Raw genomic sequence first — 16,597 nt, 5'->3', positions numbered from 1 at the left:
TGACTGACACCGATTCACCCACACACTGACTGACACCCTGATTCACTCACACACTGACACCCTGATTCACCCACACACTGACTGACACCCTGATTCACTCACACACTGACACCCTGATTCACTCACACACTGACTGACACCCTGATTCACCCACACACTGACACCCTGATTCACTCACACACTGACTGACACCCTGATTCACTCACACACTGACACCCTGATTCACCCACACACTGACACCCTGATTCACTCACACACTGACTGACACCCTGATTCACTCACACACTGACTGACACCCTGATTCACCCACACACTGACTGACACCCTGACTGACACCCTGATTCACCCACACACTGACTGACACCCTGATTCACCCACACACTGACACCCTGATTCACCCACACACTGACTGACACCCTGATTCACCCACCTACACACTGACTGACACCCTGATTCACTCACACACTGACTGACACCCTGATTCACTCACACACTGACACCCTGATTCACTCACACACTGACACCCTGATTCACTCACACACTGACTGACACCCTGATTCACCCACACACTGACTGACACCCTGATTCACTCACACACTGACTGACACCCTGATTCACTCACACACTGACTGACACCCTGATTCACCCACACACTGACACCCTGATTCACTCACACACACACTGACTGACACCCTGATTCACCCACCTACACACTGACTGACACCCTGATTCACTCACACACTGACTGACACCCTGATTCACTCACACACTGACACCCTGATTCACCCACACACTGACACCCTGATTCACTCACACACTGACTGACACCCTGATTCACCCACACACTGACTGACACCCTGATTCACCCACACACTGACACCCTGATTCACCCACACACTGACTGACACCCTGATTCACTCACACACTGACTGACACCCTGATTCACCCACACACTGACACCCTGATTCACCCACACACTGACACCCTGATTCACTCACACACTGACACCCTGATTCACTCACACACTGACTGACACCCTGATTCACTCACACACTGACTGACACCCTGATTCACCCACACACTGACTGACACCCTGATTCACTCACACACTGACACCCTGATTCACTCACTGACTGACACCCTGATTCACCCACACACTGACACCCTGATTCACCCACACACTGACTGACACCCTGATTCACTCACACACTGACACCCTGATTCACACACTGACTGACACCCTGATTCACTCACACACTGACTGACACCCTGATTCACTCACACACTGACACCCTGATTCACCCACACACTGACACCCTGATTCACTCACACACTGACTGACACCCTGATTCACCCACACACTGACTGACACCCTGATTCACTCACACACTGACACCCTGATTCACCCACACACTGACACCCTGATTCACTCACACACTGACTGACACCCTGATTCACTCACACACTGACTGACACCCTGATTCACCCACACACTGACTGACACCCTGATTCACTCACACACTGACACCCTGATTCACTCACACACTGACTGACACCCTGATTCACCCACACACTGACTGACACCCTGATTCACCCACACGCTGACTGACACCCTGATTCACCCACACACTGACACCCTGATTCACTCACACACTGACTGACACCCTGATTCACTCACACACTGACTGACACCCTGATTCACTCACACACTGACTGACACCCTGATTCACCCACACGCTGACTGACACCCTGATTCACCCACACACTGACACCCTGATTCACTCACACACTGACACCCTGATTCACTCACACACTGACTGACACCCTGATTCACTCACACACTGACTGACACCCTGATTCACCCACACACTGACTGACACCCTGACTGACACCCTGATTCACCCACACACTGACTGACACCCTGATTCACCCACACACTGACACCCTGATTCACCCACACACTGACTGACACCCTGATTCACCCACCTACACACTGACTGACACCCTGATTCACCCACCTACACACTGACTGACACCCTGATTCACTCACACACTGACACCCTGATTCACTCACACACTGACACCCTGATTCACTCACACACTGACTGACACCCTGATTCACCCACACACTGACTGACACCCTGATTCACTCACACACTGACTGACACCCTGATTCACTCACACACTGACTGACACCCTGATTCACCCACACACTGACACCCTGATTCACTCACACACACACTGACTGACACCCTGATTCACCCACCTACACACTGACTGACACCCTGATTCACTCACACACTGACTGACACCCTGATTCACTCACACACTGACACCCTGATTCACTCACACACTGACTGACACCCTGATTCACCCACACACTGACTGACACCCTGATTCACCCACACACTGACACCCTGATTCACCCACACACTGACTGACACCCTGATTCACTCACACACTGACACCCTGATTCACTCACTGACTGACACCCTGATTCACCCACACACTGACACCCTGATTCACCCACACACTGACTGACACCCTGATTCACTCACACACTGACACCCTGATTCACACACTGACTGACACCCTGATTCACTCACACACTGACTGACACCGATTCACCCACACACTGACTGACACCCTGATTCACTCACACACTGACTGACACCCTGATTCACTCACACACTGACACCCTGATTCACCCACACACTGACACCCTGATTCACTCACACACTGACTGACACCCTGATTCACCCACACACTGACTGACACCCTGATTCACCCACACACTGACTGACACCCTGATTCACCCACACACTGACACCCTGATTCACTCACACACTGACACCCTGATTCACTCACACACTGACTGACACCCTGATTCACCCACACACTGACTGACACCCTGATTCACCCACACACTGACTGACACCCTGATTCACCCACACACTGACTGACACCCTGACTGACACCCTGATTCACCCACACACTGACTGACACCCTGATTCACCCACACACTGACTGACACCCTGATTCACCCACACACTGACTGACACCCTGATTCACTCACCCACCTACACACTGACTGACACCCTGATTCACCCACCTACACACTGACACCCTGATTCACTCACACACTGACTGACACCCTGATTCACTCACCTACACACTGACTGACACCCTGATTCACCCACCTACACACTGACTGACACCCTGATTCACCCACCTACACACTGACTGACACCCTGATTCACTCACACACTGACTGACACCCTGATTCACTCACACACTGACACAGACTGATACACTAGTGATACACTTACACACTAACCTCCCTGCCTTTTCTCTCTCTCTGCTCTCTTTCCCTGTCTCTCTCTCTCCCTGTCTCTCTCTCTCCCTCCCTGTTTCTCTCCCTCCTCTCTCTCTCCCCATGCCTGTCTCTCTCTCTCTCCCTGTCCCTCTCTCTCTCTCTCTCTCTCTGCTCTCTCCCTGTCCCTCTCCCCTCTCTCTCTGCTCTCTCCCTGTCCCTCTATTTCTGTCCCTCTCTCTCTGCTCTCTCTGCTCTCTCCCTGTCCCTCTCTGCTCTCTCCCTGTCCCTCTATCTCTGTCCCTCTCCCTCCCCTCTCTGCTCTCTCCCTGTCCCTCTCCCCCCTCTCTCTGCTCTCTCCCTGTCCCTCTCTGCTCTCTCCCTGTCCCTCTATCTCTGTCCCTCTCCCTCCCCTCTCTGCTCTCTCCCTGTCCCTCTCCCCCCTCTCCCTGTCCCTGTCCCTGTCCCTCTCTCTCTGCTCTCTCTGCTCTCTCCCTGTCCCTCTCTGCTCTCTCCCTGTCCCTGTCCCTGTCCCTGTCCCTGTCCCTGTCCAGCTGTCCTACGGCTCCAGCTCTCCCGCCCTGTCCAATCGCCAGCGCTTTCCCACCTTCTTCCGCACTCACCCCAGCGCCACGCTGCACAACCCCACCCGCGTGCAGCTCTTCAAGAAGTGGAAGTGGACCAAGATCGCCACCATCCAGCAGACCACCGAGGTCTTCACATCGGTCAGTCTGTCCCTCCTGTCTCTCTCTCTGTGTCAGCGTGTCTGTCCCTCCTGTCTCTCTCTCTCTGAGTCAGAGTGTCTGTCCCTCCTGTCTCTCTCTCTCTCTGTGTCAGCGTGTCTGTCCCTCCTGTCTCTCTCTCTCTGTGTCAGAGTGTCTGCCTCTCCTGTCTCTCTCTCTCTGTGTCAGAGTGTCTGTCCCTCCTGTCTCTCTCTCTCTCTGTGTCAGCGTGTCTGCCTCTCCTGTCTCTCTCTCCCTCTCTGTGTCAGCGTGTCTGTCTCTCCTGTCTCTCTCTCCCTCTCTGTGTCAGCGTGTCTGTCCCTCCTGTCTCTCTCTCTCTGTGTCAGCGTGTCTGTCCCTCCTGTCTCTCTCTCTCTCTGTGTCAGCGTGTCTGCCTCTCCTGTCTCTCTCTCTCTCTGTGTCAGCGTGTCTGCCTCTCCTGTCTCTCTCTCTCTCTGTGTCAGCGTGTCTGCCTCTCCTGTCTCTCTCTCTCTCTGTGTCAGCGTTTCTGCCTCTCCTGTCTCTCTCTCTGTGTCAGCGTGTCTGTCCCTCCTGTCTCTCTCTCTCTGTGCCAGCGTGTCTGCCTCTCCTGTCTCTCTCTCCCTCTCTCTCTGTCAGCGTGTCTGCCTCTCCTGTCTCTCTCTCCCTCTCTCCCTGTCAGTGTGTCTGTCTCCCTGTCTCAGTGTCAGCGTGTCCTCACACTCACCCCTGTCTGTCTCCCTGTGTCTCAGACTCTGGATGACCTGGAGCAGAGAGTGAAGGAGGCTGGGATTGAGATCAGTGTGAGACAGAGCTTCCTGTCTGACCCAGCGGTGGCGGTGAAGAACCTCAAGGTACAGTACCTGACCCCCCTGAGCCCCAGCAGTGTCGGTGCAGTGGGGTGTGCTCTCAGTGCAGTGGGGTGTGCTCTCAGTGCAGTGGGGTGTGCTCTCAGGCAGTGGGGTGCAGTGTCAGTGCAGTGGGGTGTAGTGTCAGTGCAGTGGGGTGTGCTCTCAGTGCAGTGGGGTGTGCTCTCAGTGCAGTGGGGTGCAGTGTCAGTGCAGTGGGGTGTGCTCTCAGTGCAGTGGGGTGTGCTCTCAGTGCAGTGGGGTGCAGTGTCAGTGCAGTGGGGTGTGCTCTCAGTGCAGTGGGGTGTAGTGTCAGTGCAGTGGGGTGTAGTGTCAGTGCAGTGGGGTGTGCTCTCAGTGCAGTGGGGTGCAGTGTCAGTGCAGTGGGGTGTGCTCTCAGTGCAGTGGGGTGTGCTCTCAGTGCAGTGGGGTGCAGTGTCAGTGCAGTGGGGTGTGCTCTCAGTGCAGTGGGGTGCAGTGTCAGTGCAGTGGGGTGTGCTCTCAGTGCAGTGGGGTGTGCTCTCAGTGCAGTGGGGTGCAGTGTCAGTGCAGTGGGGTGTAGTGTCAGTGCAGTGGGGTGCAGTGTCGATGCAGTGGGGTGCAGTGTCAGTGCAGTGGGGTGTGCTCTCAGTGCAGTGGGGTGTGCTCTCAGTGCAGTGGGGTGCAGTGTCGGTGCAGTGGGGTGCAGTGTCAGTGCAGTGGGGTGTAGTGTCGGTGCAGTGGGGTTTATGATCTCCTGTGCTGAATTTAGCTCCTCTCTCTCTCTCCTTCTGCAGCGTCAGGATGCCCGGATCATTGTGGGCCTGTTCTACGAAACCGAGGCGCGGAAAGTGTTCTGTGAGGTGAGACCAAGAGCTGTGTGTGTGCTTGTAACCCAGTGTGTCTGTATGAACCCCTCCCTCTCTCTCAGTGCAGTGTTCATGTACTGGAGTGTCCAGTCAGTGTGTGTGTATGAACCCCTCTCTCTCTCAGTGCAGTGTTCATGTACTGGAGTGTCCAGTCAGTGTGTCTGTATGAACCCCCCTCTCTCTCAGTGCAGTGTTCATGTACTGGAGTGTCCAGTCAGTGTGTCTGTATGAACCCCTCTCTCTCTCAGTGCAGTGTTCATGTACTGGAGTGTCCAGTCAGTGTGTCTGTATGAACCCCTCTGTCTCTCAGTGCAGTGTTAGTGTACTGGAGTGTCTGCATGAACCCCTCTCTCTCTCTCTGTCTCCCAGGTGTTTAAGGAGAAGCTCTATGGTAAGAAGTACGTCTGGTTCCTGATTGGCTGGTACGCCGACAACTGGTTTAAGATCAAGGACCCATCCATCAACTGCACAGTGGAGAACATGACCGAGGCTGTGGAGGGGCACGTCACCACGGAGATCGTCATGCTGAACCCCGAGACTGTCAAAGGGGCTTCTAATCTGGTTTGTACACAGGGGCTGACAGACAGGTATACTGACCAGCACAGGGGTCGACAGGCAGGTCAGTGCAGTGATGTGCAGTGTATTGCAGTAATGTGCAGTATACTGGAGTGATGTCCAGGCCAGTGCAGTGATGTACAGTATGTTGCAGTGATGTGCAGTATGTTGCAGTGATGTCCAGGCCAGTGCAGTGATGTGCAGTGTATTGCAGTGTTTTGCAGTGATGTGCAGTATATTGCAGTGATATCCAGGCCAGTACAGTGATGTGCAGCGATGTCCAGTGTATTGCAGTGATGTGCAGTGTATTGCAGTGATGTCCAGGCCAGTGCAGCGATGTCCAGTGTATTGTAGTGATGTGCAGTGTATTGCAGTGATGTGCAGTATGTTGCACTGATGTCCAGGCCAGTGCAGTGATGTGCAGTGTATTGCAGTGATGTCCAGGCCAGTGCAGTGATGTGCAGTGTATTGCAGTGATATCCAGGCCAGTGCAGTGATATCCAGGCCAGTGCAGTGATGTGCAGTGTATTGCAATAATGTCCATGCCAGTGAAGTGATGTGCAGTGTATTGCAGTGATGTCCAGGCCAGTGCAGTGATGCGCAGTGTATTGTAGTGATGTCCAGGCCAGTGCAGTGACGTGCAGTGTATTGCAGTGATGTGCAGTGTACTGTAGTGATGTCCAGGCCAGTGCAGTGATGTGCAGCGATGTCCAGTGTATTGCAGTAATGTGCAGTGTATTGCAGTGATGTCCAGGCCAGTGCAGCGATGTCCAGTGTATTGTAGTGATGTGCAGTGTATTGCAGTGATGTGCAGTATGTTGCAGTGATGTCCAGGCCAGTGCAGTGGTGTCCAGGCCAGTGCAGTGATGTGCAGTGTATTGCAGTGATGTCCAGGCCAGGCCAGTGCAGTGATGTCCAGGCCTGTGCAGTGATGTGCAGTGTATTGCAGTGATGTGCAGTGTATTGCAGTGATGTCCAGTGTATTGCAGTGATGTGCAGTGTATTGCAGCGATGGCCAGGCCAGTGCAGTGATGTGCAGTGTATTGCAGTGATGTGCAGGCCAGTGCAGTGATGTGCAGTGTATTGCAGTGATGTGCAGGCCAGTGCAGTGATGTGCAGTGTATTGCAGTGATGTCCAGGCCAGTGCAGTGATGTGCAGTGTATTGCAGTGATGTCCAGGCCAGGCCAGTGCAGTGATGTCCAGGCCTGTGCAGTGATGTGCAGTGTATTGCAGTGATGTCCAGGCCAGTGCAGTGATGTGCAGTGTATTGCAGTGATGTCCAGGCCAGTGCAGTGATGTCCAGTGTATTGCAGTGATGTCCAGGCCAGTGCAGTGATGTCCAGTGTAGTGCAGTGATGTCCAGGCCAGTGCAGCGATGTGCAGTGTATTGCAGTGATGTCCAGGCCAGTGCAGTGATGTGCAGTGTATTGCAGTGATGTCCAGGCCAGTGCAGTGATGTCCAGTGTATTGCAGTGATGGCCAGGCCAGTGCAGTGATGTGCAGTGTATTGCAGTGATGTCCAGGCCTGTGCAGTGATGTGCAGTGTATTGCAGTGATGTCCAGGCCAGTGCAGTGATGTCCAGGCCTGTGCAGTGATGTGCAGTGTATTGCAGTGATGTCCAGGCCAGTGCAGTGATGTCCAGGCCAGTGCAGTGATGTCCAGGCCTGTGCAGTGATGTCCAGTGTAGTGCAGTGATGTCCAGGCCTGTGCAGTGATGTCCAGTGTAGTGCAGTGATGTCCAGGCCAGTGCAGTGATGTCCAGGCCTGTGCAGTGATGTGCAGTGTATTGCAGTGATGTCCAGGCCAGTGCAGTGATGTCCAGGCCTGTGCAGTGATGTCCAGTGTATTGCAGTGATGTGCAGTGTATTGCAGTGATGTCCAGGCCAGTGCAGTGATGTGCAGTGTATTGCAGTGATGTCCAGGCCAGTGCAGTGATGTCCAGGCCTGTGCAGTGATGTCCAGTGTATTGCAGTGATGTGCAGTGTATTGCAGTGATGTCCAGGCCAGTGCAGTGATGTGCAGTGTATTGCAGTGATGTCCAGGCCAGTGCAGTGATGTGCAGTGTATTGCAGTGATGTCCAGGCCTGTGCAGTGATGTCCAGTGTATTGCAGTGATGTGCAGTGTATTGCAGTGATGTCCAGGCCAGTGCAGCGATGTGCAGTGTATTGCAGTGATGTCCAGGCCAGTGCAGTGATGTGCAGTGTATTGCAGTGATGTCCAGGCCAGTGCAGCGATGTGCAGTGTATTGCAGTGATGTCCAGGCCAGTGCAGTGATGTGCAGTGTATTGCAGTGATGTCCAGGCCAGTGCAGTGTATTGCAGTGATGTCCAGGCCAGTGCAGTGATGTGCAGTGTATTGCAGTGATGTCCAGGCCAGGCCAGTGCAGTGATGTCCAGGCCTGTGCAGTGATGTGCAGTGTATTGCAGTGATGGCCAGGCCAGTGCAGTGATGTGCAGTGTATTGCAGTGATGGCCAGGCCAGTGCAGTGATGTGCAGTGTATTGCAGTGATGTCCAGGCCAGGCCAGTGCAGTGATGTCCAGGCCTGTGCAGTGATGTGCAGTGTATTGCAGTGATGGCCAGGCCAGTGCAGTGATGTGCAGTGTATTGCAGTGATGGCCAGGCCAGTGCAGTGATGCACCTCTCTGCTCCTCGGCCCTCAGACCTCTCAGGAGTTCCTGGAGAAGCTGATGACCCGGCTGGGTGGGATGAACCCCGAGGAGACGGGCGGCTTCCAGGAGGCGCCGCTGGCCTACGACGCCATCTGGGCCCTGGCGCTGGCGCTCAACAAGACGGCCGGCGCCCTGGCCAGGAAGGGCCTGCGGCTGGAGGACTTCAACTACAACAACAGGAACGTCACCGGGGAGCTCTACAAGGCCATGAACTCCTCCTCCTTCGACGGCGTGTCGGTCAGTGAGAGGACTGGGCACTGACTGGACCCTCCAGGACATGAACACTGCACTGAGAGAGAGAGGGGTTCACACACACACACTGACTGGACACTCCAGTACATGAACACTGCACTGAGAGAGAGAGGGGTTCATACAGACACACTGACTGGACACTCCAGTACATGAACACTGCACTGAGAGAGAGAGGGGTTCATACAGACACACTGACTGGACACTCCAGTACATGAACACTGCACTGAGAGAGAGAGGGGTTCACACAGACACACTGACTGGACACTCCAGTACATGAACACTGCACTGAGAGAGAGAGGGGTTCATACAGACACACTGACTGGACACTCCAGTACATGAACACTGCACTGAGAGAGAGAGGGGTTCATACACACACACTGACTGGACACTCCAGTACATGAACACTGCACTGAGAGAGAGAGGGGTTCACACAGACACACTGACTGGACACTCCAGTACATGAACACTGCACTGAGAGAGAGAGAGGGGTTCATACAGACACACTGACTGGACACTCCAGTACATGAACACTGCACTGAGAGAGAGAGGGGTTCACACACACACACTGACTGGACACTCCAGTACATGAACACTGCACTGAGAGAGAGGGGTTCATACACACACACTGACTGGACACTCCAGTACATGAACACTGCACTGAGAGAGAGAGGGGTTCATACAGACACACTGACTGGACACTCCAGGACATGAACACTGCACTGAGAGAGAGAGGGGTTCATACACACACACTGACTGGCCACTCCAGTACATGAACACTGCACTGAGAGAGAGACTGTCTTCACCTCTTCCTCCTTCTCTCTACCAGGGACATGTCGTCTTTGATGCTCAGGGGTCTCGAATGGCCTGGACTCTCATTGAGCAGCTCCAGGGTGAGAAAATTGTTCTGCTCTTCTACATGTCTCCCAGGCTATTATAGCAGAATCTGGTGTGACTCTCTTTACACACTGTTCACACTGTTTTATGTGGGAGTCTGGTGTGAGTCTCTTTACACACTGTTCACACTGTTTTATGTGGGAGTCTGGTGTGAGTCTCTTTACACACTGTTCACACTGTTTTATATGGGAATCTGGTGTCACTGTCTTTACACACCGTTCACACTGTTTTATGTGGGAGTCTGGTGTGACTCTCTTTACACACTGTTCACACTGTTTTATGTGGGAATCTGGTGTGACTCTCTTTACACACCGTTCACACTGTTTTATGTGGGAATCTGGTGTGACTCTCTTTACACACTGTTCACACTGTTTTATGTGGGAATCTGGTGTGACTCTCTTTACACACTGTTCACACTGTTTTATGTGGGAGTCTGGTGTGACTTTTCACACACTCTTCATACAGGGAGTCCTCATGTGTGCGTTTGTGTCCCCAGGGGGGAGCTATAAGAAGATTGGGTACTACGACAGCACCAAGGGGAATCTGTCCTGGTACGGGAACGACAGGTGGATAGGTAAGGACGCACATCACACCCCCACCACTCTCTGTGTACAGAAGGGCCTCCTGTCCTGACTGGAGGAGCTCACCCAGCTGTGTCTGGAGAGAAGCCAGGGTATCGGCTTCAACCACAGGGCTGGGCGGCCTGTTCCCCACCCCCGCCCCCCTCTGTGTACAGTAGAGCCTCCTGTCCTGACTGGAGGAGCTCACCCAGCTGTGTCTGGAGAGAAGCCAGGGTATCGGCTTCAACCACAGGGCTGGGCAGCCTGTTCCCCACCCCACCCCCTCTGTGTATAGAAGAGCCCCCTGTCCTGACTGGAGGAGCTCACCCAGCTGTGTCTGGAGAGAAGCCGGGGTATCGGCTTCAACCACAGGGCTGGGCGGCCTGTTCCCCACCCCCGCCCCCCTCTGTGTACAGTAGAGCCTCCTGTCCTGACTGGAGGAGCTCACCCAGCTGTGTCTGGAGAGGAGCATCAGAGGGAATGGCGGGCGGACAGCAGGGTCCGTCAGAGCTGCGCGCGCCTGCCTGGGACCGGCCCGATACAGCGGGACCCCCCCCCCCAGCGGTCCCCACGGCTCAGAGCTGTGCTGCCGCAGGGGCAGGGACGGCCGACATTGATGTATGACAGTGCCCTCTCTCTCTCTCTCTCTCTCTCTCTCTCTCTCTCTCCCTCGTCCTCTCCAGATCTCGCCCCCTCTCCCTCTCTCCCTCCGCTCTCCTTCGCTGCCCGCCTCCCCCTCCCCCTCCCCCTCAGTGCCTGCTCCCCCCCCCCCCCGTCGCCCCGGCAACCGCCGCCGCCCCCTGCCCGCGTCGCCACGGCAACCGCAGGCGGCGCCTGGTGGGAGCCCGGTTGCCGCGGCGACCCGCGTCCTGTGACAACGCTCAAGGACGAGAGGGAGAGAGGGAGAGAGAGGGGAGGGTTGTTGTTGGTGGTGGTGGTGGGGGGGGGAGAGGAGAGAGGTTTACAGAAGGGGAGGTGGGTGAGGATGGGGGTGGGGGGGGTGTGGCAGGAGAGAGGGGGAGGTAGATTTAGGTGACCAGTGCAGGACAGGAGCCCCGTGGGAGAGCGAGAGGGCTTTGAACCTTCGCCTGAGAACCTGCGTCCTCCATGGATCTGTAGCACACTGACCCCTGCTCCTCCGTGCATTAACACTTACACCCCTCCTCCTCCTCCTCAGATCTGTCCAGGACTGGAGAGACACTCAGTCTGATCACCTCCAGCTTCACCCTCACACTCCTCCTCCTCAGATCTGTACAGGACTGGAGAGACACTCAGTCTGATCACCTCCAGCTTCACCCTCACACTCCTCCTCCTCCTCAGATCTGTCCAGGACTGGAGAGACACTCAGTCTGATCACCTCCAGCTTCACCCTCACACTCCTCCTCCTCCTCAGATCTGTACAGGACTGGAGAGACACTCAGTCTGATCACCTCCAGCCTCACCCTCACACTCCTCCTCCTCCTCAGATCTGTACAGGACTGGAGAGACACTCAGTCTGATCACCTCCAGCTTCACCCTCACACTCCTCCTCCTCAGATCTGTACAGGACTGGAGAGACACTCAGTCTGATCACCTCCAGCTTCACCCTCACACTCCTCCTCCTCAGATCTGTACAGGACTGGAGAGACACTCAGTCTGATCACCTCCAGCTTCACCCTCACACTCCTCCTCCTCAGATCTGTACAGGACTGGAGAGACACTCAGTCTGATCACCTCCAGCCTCACCCTCACACTCCTCCTCCTCAGATCTGTACAGGACTGGAGAGACACTAAGTCTGATCACCTCCAGCTTCACCCTCACACTCCTCCTCCTCAGATCTGTACAGGACTGGAGAGACACTCAGTCTGATCACCTCCAGCTTCACCCTCACACTCCTCCTCCTCAGATCTGTACAGGACTGGAGAGACACTCAGTCTGATCACCTCCAGCTTCACCCTCACACTCCTCCTCCTCCTCAGATCTGTACAGGACTGGAGAGACACTCAGTCTGATCACCTCCAGCTTCACCCTCACACTCCTCCTCCTCAGATCTGTACAGGACTGGAGAGACACTCAGTCTGATCACCTCCAGCTTCACCCTCACACTCCTCCTCCTCAGATCTGTACAGGACTGGAGAGACACTCAGTCTGATCACCTCCAGCTTCACCCTCACACTCCTCCTCCTCCTCAGATCTGTACAGGACTGGAGAGACACTCAGTCTGATCATCCCCAGCTTCACCCTCACACTCCTCCTCCTCAGATCTGTACAGGACTGGAGAGACACTCAGACTGATCACCTCCAGCCTCACCCTCACACTCCTCCTCCTCCTCAGATCTGTACAGGACTGGAGAGACACTCAGTCTGATCACCTCCAGCTTCACCCTCACACTCCTCCTCCTCAGATCTGTACAGGACTGGAGAGACACTCAGTCTGATCACCTCCAGCTTCACCCTCACACTCCTCCTCCTCAGATCTGTACAGGACTGGAGAGACACTCAGTCTGATCACCTCCAGCTTCACCCTCACACTCCTCCTCCTCCTCAGATCTGTACAGGACTGGAGAGACACTCAGTCTGATCACCTCCAGCCTCACCCTCACACTCCTCCTCCTCCTCAGATCTGTACAGGACTGGAGAGACACTCAGTCTGATCACCTCCAGCTTCACCCTCACACTCCTCCTCCTCAGATCTGTGCGGGACTGGAGAGACACTCAGTCTGATCACCTCCAGCTTCACCCTCACACTCCTCCTCCTCAGATCTGTACAGGACTGGAGAGACACTCAGTCTGATCACCTCCAGCTTCACCCTCACACTCCTCCTCCTCCTCAGATCTGTACAGGACTGGAGAGACACTCAGTCTGATCACCTCCAGCTTCACCCTCACACTCCTCCTCCTCCTCAGATCTGTACAGGACTGGAGAGACACTCAGTCTGATCATCCCCAGCTTCACCCTCACACTCCTCCTCCTCAGATCTGTACAGGACTGGAGAGACACTCAGACTGATCACCTCCAGCCTCACCCTCACACTCCTCCTCCTCCTCAGATCTGTACAGGACTGGAGAGACACTCAGTCTGATCACCTCCAGCTTCACCCTCACACTCCTCCTCCTCCTCAGATCTGTACAGGACTGGAGAGACACTCAGTCTGATCACCTCCGGCTTCACCCTCACACTCCTCCTCCTCCTCAGATCTGTACAGGACTGGAGAGACACTCAGTCTGATCACCTCCAGCTTCACCCTCACACTCCTCCTCCTCCTCAGATCTGTACAGGACTGGAGAGACACTCAGTCTGATCATCCCCAGCTTCACCCTCACACTCCTCCTCCTCAGATCTGTACAGGACTGGAGAGACACTCAGACTGATCACCTCCAGCCTCACCCTCACACTCCTCCTCCTCCTCAGATCTGTACAGGACTGGAGAGACACTCAGTCTGATCACCTCCAGCTTCACCCTCACACTCCTCCTCCTCCTCAGATCTGTACAGGACTGGAGAGACACTCAGTCTGATCACCTCCGGCTTCACCCTCACACTCCTCCTCCTCCTCCTCCTCAGATCTGTACAGGACTGGAGAGACACTCAGTCTGATCACCTCCAGCTTCACCCTCACACTCCTCCTCCTCCTCAGATCTGTACAGGACTGGAGAGACACTCAGTCTGATCACCTCCAGCTTCACCCTCACACTCCTCCTCCTCAGATCTGTACAGGACTGGAGAGACACTCAGTCTGATCACCTCCAGCTTCACCCTCACACTCCTCCTCCTCAGATCTGTACAGGACTGGAGAGACACTCAGTCTGATCACCTCCAGCTTCACCCTCACACTCCTCCTCCTCAGATCTGTACACGACTGGAGAGACACTCAGTCTGATCACCTCCAGCTTCACCCTCACACTCCTCCTCCTCAGATCTGTACAGGACTGGAGAGACACTAAGTCTGATCACCTCCAGCTTCACCCTCACACTCCTCCTCCTCAGATCTGTACAGGACTGGAGAGACACTCAGTCTGATCACCTCCAGCCTCACCCTCACACTCCTCCTCCTCAGATCTGTACAGGACTGGAGAGACACTCAGTCTGATCACCTCCAGCTTCACCCTCACACTCCTCCTCCTCCTCAGATCTGTACAGGACTGGAGAGACACTCAGTCTGATCACCTCCAGCTTCACCCTCACACTCCTCCTCCTCAGATCTGTACAGGACTGGAGAGACACTCAGTCTGATCACCTCCAGCTTCACCCTCACACTCCTCCTCCTCAGATCTGTACAGGACTGGAGAGACACTCAGTTCGATCACCTCCAGCTTCACCCTCACACTCCTCCTCCTCCTCAGATCTGTACAGGACTGGAGAGACACTCAGTCTGATCACCTCCAGCTTCACCCTCACACTCCTCCTCCTCCTCAGATCTGTACAGGACTGGAGAGACACTCAGTCTGATCACCTCCAGCTTCACCCTCACACTCCTCCTCCTCCTCAGATCTGTACAGGACTGGAGAGACACTCAGTCTGATCACCTCCAGCTTCACCCTCGCACTCCTCCTCCTCCTCAGATCTGTACAGGACTGGAGAGACACTCAGTCTGATCACCTCCAGCTTCACCCTCGCACTCCTCCTCCTCCTCAGATCTGTACAGGACTGGAGAGACACTCAGTCTGATCACCTCCAGCTTCACCCTCACACTCCTCCTCCTCAGATCTGTACAGGACTGGAGAGACACTCAGTCCGATCACCTAGAACTTAAGTCACTGTGCAAGACGAAAACCCCGAACTTGCTGCGGATACAGAGAGAGAGAGAGACGTGATCACACACAAGCCGGTGGTGCAATGTCACCTTGGTATCAGCAGTGATACAACAGCGCCCTCTGCTGACGCGTCCTGGCACCTGCAGCCTATAAACTGGACAAACGCAGAAACAGAATTGAACTGATTTTTCCCTGTAATTGAATGAACTGACTTCACTACAGTTCCATATTCAAATGTGGACCTGTGCATTGGTATCCTTTCAAAAACCTATCTCGAAGGAATCTTTCCTCCTGGCAGAAGGATATCTAAAAGCATTTGAGATATTTCTCTTCAAAAGTAAAAACACTCTGGTCCTACAGCAGAGGGGGTTGCAGGTTCAGAGCCTGAGGTCCTGTATCCACTGAGACGTCCTACTCAACGAGTAGAGGTTATGAGTGGAAATCGACCTGGAGATCATTTGAACCCGGGACACGAAGTGCCCTCCCTCCCTCCCTCAGGTCCGGCGCCCCCCGCTGACCAGACGAAGGTGATCGAGGAGTACCGCTACCTGTCCCAGAAGCTCTTCGTCTCGGTGGCCGTCTTCGCCGGGCTGGGCATCCTGCTGGGCATCATCTGCCTGACCTTCAACATCTACAACAGCAACGTCAGGTCGGTGCCGCCGGGGCGTCTGGGGGGGGTCCTCCGGGTGACCCCAACGCCAGGGCCCCCGAAACGCCTCGTGGCGAAAACGGCGCAAGGGGGGCGGCCTGTGTCGTTCAGTGTGATCAGTGAGCGCCCCCGGGCGATCACTCCTGTGCCAGAGAGCGAGCCCCTCGTTGTGCCAGCCCCTGGGGGAGATCCTGGGGGTGCTGAGTCACGGTTTTCACAGTGTCGTCTCCCCGGGTGTGTGACAGTGTGTTCACGCCTCTCTCCCTCTCCCCTCTCTCCTCTCTCTCTCTCCTCCCTCTCTCCCTCTTCTCTCTCTCTCCTCTCTCTCTCTCTCCTCTCTCTCCTCCCTCTCTCTCCTGTCTCTCTCCTCTCTCCTGTATCTCTCTCCTCCGTCTCTCTCCCGTCTCTCTCTTCTCTCTCCTGTCTCTCTCTCTCCTCCCTCTCTCTACTGTCTCTCTCTCTCCCCTCTCTCCCCTCTCTCCCTCTCCTCTCTCTCCTCTTTCTCCCTCTCCTCTCCCTCCCCTCTCTCCCTCTCCTCCCTCTCCTCTCTCTCTCCTCTCCCTCCCCCCT

At 55.0% G+C, this 16,597-nt stretch overlaps 1 protein-coding gene across 2 annotated transcripts in view; it reads left to right on the top strand.

Annotated features, from left to right (window-relative positions):
- Nucleotides 1–16,597, top strand: part of gabbr1b (gamma-aminobutyric acid (GABA) B receptor, 1b) — an 86,249-nt gene that overhangs the window by 59,964 nt on the left and 9,688 nt on the right. For both annotated transcript variants that reach the window (XM_088632033.1, XM_088632034.1), the window contains 8 exons: nucleotides 3,868–4,038; nucleotides 4,767–4,868; nucleotides 5,639–5,704; nucleotides 6,080–6,271; nucleotides 8,930–9,175; nucleotides 10,017–10,080; nucleotides 10,581–10,658; nucleotides 15,877–16,027. In XM_088632033.1, the coding sequence (XP_088488159.1) occupies nucleotides 3,868–4,038; nucleotides 4,767–4,868; nucleotides 5,639–5,704; nucleotides 6,080–6,271; nucleotides 8,930–9,175; nucleotides 10,017–10,080; nucleotides 10,581–10,658; nucleotides 15,877–16,027 (1,070 nt within the window). The remainder of the gene's footprint in view (nucleotides 1–3,867; nucleotides 4,039–4,766; nucleotides 4,869–5,638; nucleotides 5,705–6,079; nucleotides 6,272–8,929; nucleotides 9,176–10,016; nucleotides 10,081–10,580; nucleotides 10,659–15,876; nucleotides 16,028–16,597) is intronic.

The sequence above is a fragment of the Lepisosteus platostomus genome, chromosome 5 (assembly GCF_059453375.1).
Source record: "Lepisosteus platostomus isolate fLepPlt1 chromosome 5, fLepPlt1.hap1, whole genome shotgun sequence".
Lineage (NCBI taxonomy): Eukaryota > Metazoa > Chordata > Actinopteri > Semionotiformes > Lepisosteidae > Lepisosteus > Lepisosteus platostomus.
Note: the sequence above shows the minus strand (reverse complement) of the source record. Positions and strands in the feature narration are given on the sequence as shown.